Source organism: Microcaecilia unicolor, chromosome 5 (genome assembly GCF_901765095.1).
Source record: "Microcaecilia unicolor chromosome 5, aMicUni1.1, whole genome shotgun sequence".
Classification (NCBI taxonomy): domain Eukaryota; kingdom Metazoa; phylum Chordata; class Amphibia; order Gymnophiona; family Siphonopidae; genus Microcaecilia; species Microcaecilia unicolor.
The window spans coordinates 213,720,789-213,733,808 of NC_044035.1; the positions used below are offsets into that span (position 1 = coordinate 213,720,789).

At 41.9% G+C, this 13,020-nt stretch overlaps 1 protein-coding gene across 1 annotated transcript in view; it reads right to left on the reverse strand.

Annotated features, from left to right (window-relative positions):
* The window catches only part of FHOD1 (formin homology 2 domain containing 1), a 586,414-nt gene that overhangs the window by 326,187 nt on the left and 247,207 nt on the right, over nt 1-13,020 (reverse strand). Inside the window, exon 4 of the mRNA XM_030203753.1 lies at nt 11,535-11,602. Within this exon, the coding sequence (XP_030059613.1) occupies nt 11,535-11,602 (68 nt within the window). The remainder of the gene's footprint in view (nt 1-11,534; nt 11,603-13,020) is intronic.

Genomic DNA, 13,020 nt, shown 5'->3' on the forward strand with positions numbered 1-13,020 from the left:
TATATGCTGAAACGGAGGACCTTTACAGCAGAACCCGAATCGGCGGAACCACTCCTAAACACCTATGAGAAATCAACTTGGAGTTTTTGGCTCCCGTGGAGGTTACATTGAATACCAATCTGGAAGGTGCTTTGGGACCTAACGGTGGCAGTAAATAATTTTGTTTCAGATATAATTTTATTAGAGAGTTACATGGACAATTCAACTGATTCTACATGAGCAAGAAGTGGTTATGATTTTGAAAATGATAATAGACCAGAAATTTTGAATAATAAAAAGATTATTATTATAGATGATTAATATCGAGATTGTTGTTTTTCCCAGAGTTCCGGGTATGACTCCTAAAGTTTTCCTCAGAAATATTTCCTCAAATTATTACTTTAAAAGGAGTGAAGCCTGTGAAAACTGGGATTACTTTAATCAGTGGGATTTGAATTAGACTTAAGTATATGTATTGTTAAATAACTTCTGGTTTTTAAAAGAGAAAGAATGTAATCAGATGTATTATTTCTAACTAATATTGGACAATAAGTATGTTTTCAATGAAATGATTTGACTATACACTATATTGGCCTTGAAGAAGCCAACCAGATCAATGTGGAACAATGAATTAGAATAGTAATATCTGGGGATAATCAGGTTAATACCACGGTTTTTTTTCTGTCTACTGTTTAATTGATCTCCTTATCTTGTTTCACTCTCCCTATTTAGTGGTCTAAGGAAGAGAATAGAATTACCTGACTGAAATAATTCCTACATATTACTTTCTCTGTATTTTCAGCAAGTTGTTTTATCGCTTGTAAAAATTTAAATGGTTATAAAAAAAAAAAAAAAAACACACATCAACAGAACTAAAAAGAAAGGAGGCGGGGTTGCCTTAATATATAAATCCTTCTTTACAGTAGAAACCACAGCTGAAAATATATTCCCTGCGATTGAAATCATGGTATGCAAAATCACAGATTCAACATTAACTGATCAAGTATGCAGTATACTTTTCTATCACCTGCCTGGAAGATGGTCCAACACCCAAGACGACTTCATGGACTTCATACCAAACATTTGTGCAAACTTCTCGAATGTCCTTCTACTAGGTAATATCATTCTATATCTAGACAAGCAACATGACGCCAACTCCAGGCTTCTAACAAACTTCCTGAACCAATGTAACTTCAAAACGGCACCAGCCACCTCATCTCATGTAAAAGGTCATCAACTGGGCATACTAGCTTACAGGTTCTTAGCCAATATTAACCATATAATAGAGAATCATAATTGGGCAGAGGTACCATGGTCAGACCATAACAAACTCACCTTCAAACTTCAATGGAAAGAGAATGGCAAAAACAGAGAACCAAGGACACCACACACTGCCCTAACCACAGGAAATGTGGACAACCATAGCTTCTGGTCAACAGTGATGAATGACCAAACTAACATAAGTACTAACATTCACTTCATGAGAAACTGGGATGAACTAAACGGAAACACACTAAACGAAATAGTACCACTCAAAATTAAAACAAAGAGGACATAACAACCGCGCCCCTAGTTAAATGAGAAACTATTAGAGATGAAGAAACTGTACAGGAAACTGGAAAGAAAATGGTGCAAAAACAAATCAGGGTCATTCCATGCCAAGTGGTCTAAAATTAAAAAAGTTCCCACCATCATGTTCTCTAATTTTGTTCAAATTTTATCTGTTGCGCGAGTCAGGTGTTAAACGAAGTTTCCCCAAATTTGAGGTCTCTAACTGCAATAGTTGCAGATCTAGATCCCCTTTTCTGAAAGGTTGTCAGTCCATGAGCGCGCGACATTTACCAAAATGCCATTTTTGGGGTCTAATAAAATCCAAACACATTTATAAGAATGGCTACAAAATTCAAATCCTGTACAGTTTTTGATGCTAATTCCGATGAAATACATTTTAACATTATGGATGCAAAATCCAGTCAAACATGATGGAGACATGATGGTGGGAAAGTTTAGACCACTTGGCATGGAATGACCCATCAGACATGAACAAAACCACATGGAGGAAAGCGCAAGTACAAACACATCACAAAAAGAGCCAAAGCGGAATACTACATCACATATGTGCGCCTAGAAGAGATAAACATGAAAAAAAAACCACCAACAGCAGATGACCTTGCACAATATTTTGAGGAAAAAATAATAAAACTAAGATCGAACCTAGCTGCAACACAAACATCACTCAGATTTCCTACATGAATGTGAAATCAATGAGGGCCACATCAAGGCAAACAATCTGGTCCTCCAAGATATCAACAACCAGCTCAGTTATAGCACTACTGACAAAATATGCACACACCAAATGCCTACTAGACAGCTGCCCAAACTACATGATGGAAAACTCACCAGATTGGTTCATCAAATGCTTAACTGAACACCTAGAATACATGTTCTTGGAAGGCCATTTCCCCTCTGACAAACCCTAAATCCCTAAAAACATCATCAGAAAGATCAGTGAACTCACTAATTACAGACCAGTGGCATCAATTGCAGTGCTGACAAAAACAATGGAGGAGCTAGTAGCACAACAATTAATGGAATACCTAATGCACTATTTGTTCCTTCACAGCTCTAAATCAGGCTTCAGACCATGCTATAGCACTGAAACTGTCATAACCACCCTGATCACATAATTCAGAAGAATAATAAGCCAAGGCCAGTCAATACTACAATTCGATATGTCAAGCACCTTCGACCTAGTAGGCCACACAATACTAATGACCCTGCTCAAGAACATAGTAATAACTGGAGCACTAGCAACCCGGTTTAACGGTTTTCTAAGAACTAGATTCTATCTTGTCAAGATATCCAATAAGTGTTCAGCCTCCTGGATCCCTGAATGCGGGGTCCCTGAGGGTTCCCAGATATCACCAATATTATTTAATGTCCTGATAGCTGCACTTGGCAAGAAACTAGAAAAAAGGGGTTTAAACCCATTCATATACGCAGACAATGTCACCATCTACATACCTTTCAACAACAGCATCAGAGACACTGGGATAAGGCCAAAAAAGGACTTGACCTCATAGAAAACTAGGCCACAACTGTCAAACAAACAACCAAGACAAAACCAAACTCCTGATTCTATCCAGTCAGCACAATCCCACCATTTAGCAAAACTTCATAACAGATCAACAATCTTACACAATCAAAACACAAATAAAACAGGAATCATTCTCAATAAACATCTGACCCTTGAAGACCAAGTTACTGCAATCATGTCAAAAAGCTTCAAAACACTATGGAGACTGAGAAGAATCAGAGACTACTTCCCCAGACAGTCATTCCATCTTATAGTAGAGATGCTGATATTGTCCTAACTAGACTACTGTAATGCAGAATACGTAGGCTGCAAAGAAAATCTACTATGATAATTGCAGACCGTCCAAAACACAGCAGTGAGATTGCTATTCAAAAAGACGAAATATGATAGAGGAACCCCACTACTCATAATGCTACACTGGCTCTCAATCAAGGCCAGACTATTTTTCAAAACTAGTACAATCATCTTCAAAATACTGTTTGGCATGCCACCGGACCTACAAGCTAGACATGATCAAACTATCACCAAGAAATCCAAACCCAGGAACCAGAGTTTACTTACTACTTCACCTGCCCAACTGCAAAAATATACAAGTCCACCTACACTGCGGGATTTAGCTACCTGGGCTGAAAATGGTGGAACTCAATTCTAACAGTCATAAGAAGCATCACAAACTACCTCCAGTTCAGAAAAGACCTAAAGACCTACCTTTTCAGGAAAGTCTATGAGCAAAATATGCACTAATCATTCTGGAACAATACACAACACAACCTCTAACTGTAACACACATCTTTTCATCTAAGAAAAGAATTTGTATATACCTTCTCAAGAAACCCAATGAGTACACACTAATAGTTATCTTGCCAACCACTGTAAAACAAAGCATCATATCTAATATAATAATTCGCACCTCCAAGGTTCTGAAGCTGACTCCGTGGCAGCGTGGCAGTAAAGCAGTGTAGTGTTCGTAGGGTTCGTAATCAACCCGCCCTTGAGGGAACTCTGTATAGTTGCCAGCCCCCGTGCCTCCCTCCCTCTTTCTCTTTGCCCTCCAAGCATGATCTGTCCCTCCAGTAGCCCCTCGCCTTCCTAAGTGCTGGCTGTATTTTTAAAATTCTTACCTTGGGGTGCAGCGTCCACAGTAAAGGCGAGCGGTGCTTCACGTCTCAGCTCTGCCTCTGGTCCTGCCCTTCCAGAAACAGGAAATGAGGGCGGGATCAGAGGCAGAGCTGAGACGTGAAGCGCCGCTCGCCTTTACTGTGGACGCTGCACCCCAAGGTAAGAATTTTAAAAATACAGCCAGCACTTAGGAAGGCGAGGGGCTACTGGAGGACAGATCATGCTTGGAGGGCAGAGAGAGGGAGGTAGGCGCGGGGGCGTGGAATTCGGAGAAGGGGGCGTGGACCTCGGAGGGAGGGAGGGGGCGTCCTGCAAGTTGAAGGGAAGAGGAGGAGGGTCATCCTGGAGCTTGAAGGGGAGGGAGGGAGGCGCGGGGGTTTGGAACTCAAACGAGAATGGGGGTCCTGGAACGAAGGGGAGAGGAGGTGGTCCTGGAAATCAAACGGGAGGGGAGGGGGGCCTGGAACTCGGAGGGCACACAGAGAGAGAGGTAGGGAGGGGGCCTGAAACTCAGAGGGGAGAGAGATGGAGGGGGAGCCCTGGATATGGGTGGATGGAGGAGAGGCCAGGGGAGAATGAAGAGTTGATGCACATGTAGGGGGGGAGGGCAAGGGACAGAGGAGAATTGCTGTACCACGATAGATGGAGGGGGCAGGGGAGAGATGCTGCACATGGATGGATGAAGGGGGCAGGGCACAGAGGATGTTTGCTGCATATAGATGATTGCAGGGGAGAGAGCATAATTGGTGCACACGGGACACACACTACACTCTCTAACTCGCACAGACACACACACACATTCTGTCTCTCTCTCTCTCTCTCTCTCTGACACTCACTCTTTCTCTCTCACACATACTCACTTTCTCTCACACATACTCTCTCCTAACAGTTCCCTTAAAAACATAATTGCCATTAGAGGACAAACTTGCTAGCGCCCGTTTCATTTCTTTCAGAAACGTGCTTTTTTTTTTTTTTTACTAGTAACCTTATAAATGTAACTGAATCAATGTAATATCTGTTAAATGTAAGCCACAATGAACCGAAACTCATTTTTGGATGATTGTGGGATACAAGTATGAATAAATAAAATAAAAATAGAGCCTATTCTGATATTGTATTTTGTTAATTCATGGGAATGTTCCAAACAGTTTGAGAAACATTCCTAACTTCTTCATGATCCTTAACCAAAAGCTTCTAAGGTTATGGCTTTCTATCTGGGCCTGATGCTAGTTGTACCTGAGTCAGTGCTCAGAGATAAACAGTAGGGTCATGTGTTTTGTTTGGGTTTTTTTTTTAATTATCTTTTATTAGTTAATTAAATTTTTTACACGTAGAACATGCAATTAGAAATACATTGCATAATTTGAATAATTCAATAAACAAATTTAGTCTTAATATTAAAATTAAAGGTACATTCACCAAACCTAAAAGGAAAAGACAAGCTACACAATTAATTAGACCACAATGAAATGGCTGAAAGAGGGGGGGGGGGGGGCGATTCAGATAATAGGAGATCTCAAGAGGAAAAGAAGAAAAAATGTATATGGCCTGACCTTATCTTCCCTCCATTAACATTGATAATCAGATGGTAATTCTTACTCTGCAGGTTTAATGGCTAATTTTTTCATTTCTAAAAACGCTTTAAGATGTTCTGGCTCAAAAAACATATATTATACCCCCAGATATTTAACCAGATATTTACATGGGTAGGCCAATAAATATGTTGCCCCCAGTGCTCGGGTCTTTTCTCTATACAACAAAAATTTATTTCTCCTATCTTGCGTCGTTTTACAAACATCCGGGTATACCCACACTCTTTGACCACAAAAAGTTTTTAAAGCATTTTTAAAATACAGCTTCAAAACCGCATTCATATCCTGCTCAAAAACAAATGATATTAAAAGAGTTCTACGGTGGTCAATTTGAGATAGAGATGTCTCTAGTATTAATGAAATGTCCAACTGATCTTGGCAATCCAATGGTAAGTTCATTGGTTTACTTTTTTCACCATCGCCTGGTTCAGCTTGCTGAGGTATTGGTAAATAAAATATTCTGTTTAGAGGAGGAATAGCTGAATCCGGGTATAGTAAAATGTCTTGTAGATATTTCTTAAATATTTCAGTAGAACTTATTTCTTTAACCCATGGAAAGTTTAATATTCTAAGGTTCAATCTTCGATTAAAGTTTTCAAAATGCTCTATTTTCCTGTGAATTACCATTTTATCTGTTACCAAGGTCTCAGTTACAGATTTTAAAGATTTTCCTTCCTGCTGGAATGTATCAGTTTGTAATTTCGTTTCTTGCTTAATTTTCTCAAAGGAGTTAGTCAGTAAATCAATTTTACTTACTAATTGTGAAGTTTCCCAAGCTGATTTCATTACCGTCTGGCTTAAAGCCTATAAAGTCTTCCATATCGTCTGCAGTGTAATCTCCACAGGAGGATTCCCCTCCGTAGATGTTCCTTCCGCGTTCAGGAGAGAGTTAGCGCCAATCGGGGTTTGGCCTAACACGCCTTCCGTAGTAGACTCACTCTCCTCGCTCTGTCCTGAGATCGCTGGAGGCAGAGGACGATTATCGGGCGGCAAGAGTGAGGTCTCCCATTCCGAGGGAGCCATAGCTCCTACAACAGCTCCCAAGCCAGCATCGCTCACTCTCGATACAGGAATGGGCGTTGTGAATCGGTCCAGTGTTTGTTGAGCTGGGGAGGAAGTTCGGACCGTTGGCGTCTGGCCCTTAACTATCCCCTTCCTTTTTGTATGGGGCATTTCCAGCAAAAAGGTAAGAAAAAAAGGGAAAAGGCTGCCAACAAATTCAGCTGCTCGATCCACAAACGAACAGATCGCCATCTTGTCACGCCCCACACCGTTGAGTAAGTCCAGAGCCATGTGTTTTGTTTTTTAACAAAGTTTAATGGCAGCATTCTGGATGATCTAAGGTTGCCGAATCTGAGAAACTGTTATGTTGTGATACAAGGAATTACAATAGTCCAGTTTTGTGATGACAAGGGCCATGAGAAGAATTCTAAGGGAGGAAAAAAAAATAATCAAGCATAGAGTGGACAGACCAGATTTGCCACAGAGTAAACAAACTACACTGGAAGGCAGAAGAAATTAGTTTTTGAAAAGAAATGGAATTATCCAAGTGAGCCCCAAGGACTTTTACAGAGTCCTTTAAGGGGGCATCTACACCGTGGATATGAGGTGGGAAAGAGGACATGATAGGTGGTCCGGAAGAAAAAAATAATCACTTCAGACTTATTTGCATTAAGCTTAAAATGGTTATCAGACAGCCAATCAGTTATTGTATCCAGCTTGGAAGAGATTACGGACATACATGGAGAGTTGAGATCTATAGAAGTAATAATCTGAATGTCCTCAGCACAGATTAAGGAGGAGAGATTTAAAGACAAATCAGTAAAGCAAGAGGGGATAGAAAAACCATTAAGGATCGAGCATTGAGGTACCCCAGATTTAAGTACTAATGGACATCAGGCCTTTCTTTACGGTCAAAGGAATTGGCTTTGCTCTTCTTGCTGAGACATTGATTTTAATTGGTGCAAAATATGACTAGCTTTCTGCAGACCACATACTGCCTTCTGCCTGAACAATTTCAAGACATGTTTCTGCTATTGCTGCTAAGGAAAAAGCAGCAGCCTGATTTGTTGCAAAAGCAAATTAAATTTGGTATTACAACCAATATGTAGACTAATATGGTACTGGAATACCATACATAACAGTAACTAACCAGAGATTTTTGGCTTTTATTTTACTGTAAAATGTCAAACATTATAAGTATATAACAATAATCCACAGTGTCACATGAATAGATCAAATGGTCTCAGTGGTGCAACTTATTAGTATGTGTACTACACACTGGAAGAATTAGAGCACCAACTTCGTCACTGAACAATCAATCAAAAGTCTTTCTAAGCTTCAAAGCTACTTTAGAAACTCAATATCATATATTCATATTTATCTTAAATTTTTTAACTCATTTAAAATTGAATAATCATCTGAAAAAATGTACACTGGAAAGAATGTTGGCTTGGGGACTAGAAATCCAACATATTTCACATATGGCTATATCAAGGATACGTCGCCTAAAATACCAAGAGGAAAAACAATAAATATTTCCCTCCCAGAATAGGAAAAAAAAAAATTATTGAAAATTAGTAAAAATACTAAACTAACCTTAAGCTTAAATGCCAGCTGCCTGGATAATGTACTTTTTATCCCAGTCAAGATGGCAACAGCATTTCTTAAGCACCCTTTAATCCCAACTGTCTGAATACATCATAACTGCAAACTCCTCCTACAGGAATACCCCCTAAACTAAAGTCATTCACTCTACTTCCTGGTTTAACCCTAAAGGAACTACAGATCCATAGGCGCCCCCTATAAGAGGCTTGGGGAGGCTTAGCTGTGACCTTTCCTCGCCTGCCTCCTCCTCCACATGTAGCCCCGATGCCAAAACAAAAGCCGCTGCAGTTCACCCCCCCCCCCCCCCCCCCCCCCCCCCCGCTGAGCCTGCCCTCAGCTCCCTGACCTTTCCATTCCTGCCGTGGCCGGAGGAAGGCGGGACACTGAGCGGGAAGTGAGAAGGGAAAGGCTGGAGCGGAGGTGAGCCATCGCTGCAACTTTAAAAGGTTTAAACGCTGGGCGGCCCACGGCACGAATGGAGAGAAGGGCTGCTGGGCAGCTGAGGGCGGGCACGTGGGGCAGGGGCAAGTCACTGCACAATGGATGGAAGAGGAGGACAATAGGAGGCAAAGGAGAATCAGGCATGGGGGGGAGGACAGGGGCAGAGGAGAAATCACTGGACATAGAGGGGAGGGCAGGGGAGAGGAGAATTGCTGGATTTGGATGGCTGGAGGGGGCAGGGGAGAGGAGATTTGCTAGATATGGATGGAGGAGAAGGCATGGGAGAGAGGCTGGACATGGGTGGATGGAGGGGAGGGAAGACTGGAAGGAGATGCACATGGATGGAGGGGAGGGAAGACTGGAAGGAGATGCACATGGATGGAGGGGAGGAAAGAGAGGAGAAATCTGGACATAGATGGAGTGGAGGGCAGGGAAGAGAGGAGAAATGTTGGACATGAATGGAGGAAAGGAAAGACAAAGGAAGGAGATGCACATGGAGGGGAAGGGAGAGAGGAGAAATGCTGGACATGGATGGAGGGGAGGGAAGTAGATGCACATGGATGGAGGGAGAGAGGAGACATGCTGGATATGGATGGAGGAGAGGGAAGACATAGGAAGTAGATGCACATGGATGGAGGGAGGGGAGTGAGAAGAAATGCTGCATATGGATGGAGGGGAAATTGCTGAATTTAAGGGCTGGATTTGAACACTTTGAGGGCAGATGCTGAAACTGGAGAAAGGATAGGGACAGGGCTACAGATGGTAGGACGCATAAGGACACAAGAGGATGGTGGACATGATGAGAGAAAAAAATATCAAATGGAAAGAAGACACTGCATAAAACAGAAGACACTGGGACCAACGCGAATAGAAAAACTAAATGATCAGACAACAAAGGTAGAAAAAAAGTATTTTATTCAGAATTTATTAATTGAAATATGTCAGCTTTTAGAAATATGCATCTGTGATATTTTGCATGTAAGTTTCAATTTTTCTAGTATTGCTGCATGCTGAGTCTGACTTCTTGAGGTAACTTTCCAGTTCAATATTTTGCCTTCATATCTGTTGTGTCATGTGTTTTTCATGTGTGATCAAGGTGCAGTATTCTGCTAGCGTGTATATTTGCAGCCCTTTTTGTTTTGGCTTTTTTTTTCACTAGGTTGTGTGCTGGTGCTTTAGAGTCCAGTGTAATTACAGTGCTGCCTTTCCACGCATAAGGTTGTAGCTCGTCCTGTCCTTGGAGTTAGTGCTGTTATGGTTTGGTAAGGTTATGAGTGTGTTTTTGCACAAGTTTGTGTATAGTGTTTTGCAGCGGAGAGATTGTGTGCTGGCCTTACTGAGGTGGCTCCAAAACATCAGAAAGGGTGTAGAGCCTAAATCATGACACACTACCTCTTGAAGGATCTACATATGGTCGTTAATAAAAGGAACTCATTGTGAACACTATCCACCCTAAAAGGGTGTTTTATGGCTCTACATGAGAATTGTGATATGATCCCTTGCTTCATATTGTTGACGGTCTGCATTTTCCGTAAGGATGGTATATTGGTGTATTAGGTTCTGCCCAGTGTAATATTTATGGTACAGTAAGGTTCTGAGTGTGTTTTTGCACAAATTTGTGCATAGTGTTTTGCAGTTGAGCGATTGTGGTTAGTATATGCTTTGAGCAACCACTTTATTCTTTGTCATATGATACATATCTAATATCTAAATTTAATAAATAGTATTGTAACTTATTTTTACTTTTTTCTGTGTTAGACAATTATGGATGTATGCTCCACCCCTGGCCCCACCCCTAACCCCGCCCTTTTTAGCCTCCCCAAACAGTTGGGCCACCGACTGCCTATGTACAGATCGTAACTGAAAGATCCATTTTTGTTTTTTAAAATTCAGGATCTTCTCGGTAGAACCACCCTCCCACCCTACCATTCCAGTGTACGACACACCACCTTAAACCTGAAACTGAACGGACTTTCTCTTCCCAATACTAAAGGTGCCTGATGATTATGAGTTTCACTTAAAGGAATGTGCAGGACGTCAGGAGGAAGAAAGAACACAGGGCAGGGAACGCGGCACACCGGAGACCAGCACTGAAGAAGGCTTCGGCTGGTGGGGGTTGGGGACCCCCGCCAGCAAAACCAGGAGCCTGGATGAAATTTGCGGGGGCCTAGGCTCCAGTGGCCCCACCTAGCTACACCCCTGTCCTTGATGCAACAATGGATGAATCTGTTGCAGTAACAGTAAGATGCTCGAACAATCGAACAACTGGGCACATGATGGAAGAACAGTGCAGATGGTAGGAGTCTGATCAGCAGACAAGATTCTTGTTGCCACATCAAAGGCAAACAAGAAACAAATGATGTCATTTAACAACGTTTTGTTAAAAAAAACTGCAAAGCTGCTTTTGGATTTAATCATTGAATTCAGTTGCCAGTTGTCTAAGATGTTTTATGTTTTTACATATTGATACCAGCATTTTATAGATGCTGTTCTATCTAGTTGAAACAGCCTGTTTGACGCTAGTTTCAAGCTTTTAGAGAATGACACAGGGACAAAGTTTATCCCCGTCCCCACCCCATCCCCATGAGCTCTGACCTGATCCCCGTGGTTGACCGCATGTCCCCAGCCCCGTGTCATTCTCTACTTTGCAGACAAGTATTACAGCTTCTGTTGATAATATTTAAACATATCATCCTTACCTGAAATAACTGTTTCAGTGAGAAAAGGGATCTTCTCAGCTCCGGACCACTAGAATTGTACAGTTTTTCTGTCAAATGTAAAAGGAACCAAATTATGACCATCAGTTAGATGCCTAGTTAACAAATAATGCTTTTCTTTAAAAGAAATATATTTTATGAGGTTGCAAAGGAATGACTCATATCGGGATCTATAAATATTGCTTCCTTTCTCCCCATCACAGCTCTGCTACATCTCATGATCTCTGCTGTTAGGGGAAGCATATTGAGAAGAGTAATGTTTTCAATTCCTCAATATCATCACACATACTCACCTGGGAAATAATGCAGTATAAACAAGTCACATGAGTCATCTGGACTCATGTGACTTAAGAATAAACTTATTGGAAGATATCTGACTTCTGTTCGTTCTTTGGGACATTCCTCCACCCTGTTTGTTGTTTGACTTTTGTGGAAGGACTTTCCCACTCCTTTTGTTTGAGCGTGCTAGGGCACCATTAGATGACCTGGGAATCTGTTTTAATATGGTGGGGGGGGGGTTCCTGGGCCAGCCATTTTGTGGCACGTCTTTTTTTTTTTTATGTCAACTGTCCTGTCAGTGCCTGAGCCCATCACTGCTCAGATACTGACAGGAAAGTTGACATTCCTACTACTACTACTTAACATTTCTAGAGCGCTACTAGGGTTACACAGCGCCGTACAGTTTAACAAAGAAGGACAGTCCCTGCTCGAAGGAGCTTACAATCTAAAGGACGAAATGTCAAGTTGGGGCAGTCAAGATTTCCTGAATAGAGGTAGAATGGTTAGGTGCCGAAGGCGACATTGAAGAGGTGGGCTTTGAGCAAGGATTTGAAGATGGGCAGGGAAGGGGCCTGGCGTATGGGCTCAGGGAGTTTATTCCAAGCATGGGGTGAGGCGAGGCAGAAAGGGCAGAGCCTGGAGTTGGCGGTGGTGGAGAAGGGTACTGAGAGGAGGGATTTATCTTGAGAGCGGAGGTTACGGGTAGGAACATAAGGGGAGATGAGGGTAGAGAGGTAAGGAGGGGCTGCAGATCAAGTGCATTTGTAGGTTAGTAGGAGAGGCTTGAACTGTATGCAGTACCTGATCGGAAGCCAGTGAAGTGACTTGAGGACAGGGGTGATATGAGTATATCGGTCCAGGTGGAAGATAAGACGTGCAGCCGAGTTCTGAACGGACTGAAGGGGGGGGGGGATAGATGGCTAAGTGGGAGGCCAGTGAGGAGTAGGTTGCAGTAGTCAAGGCGAGAGGTAATGAGAGAGTGGACGAGAGTTCGGGTGGTGTGCTCAGAGAGGAAAGGACAAATTTTGCTAATTCCACACTAAACTGCAGATTATTGCCACAATTTTAATGAAGCACTAGTTTGCATGCTCATTAGTTTGAACATGCTGCAACTATTTTTTTTTTGCACTAAGTTTGAGGTGGAGTACGTACACTACTGTAAATCTTTGAGCATCGACCCATCTGTGAG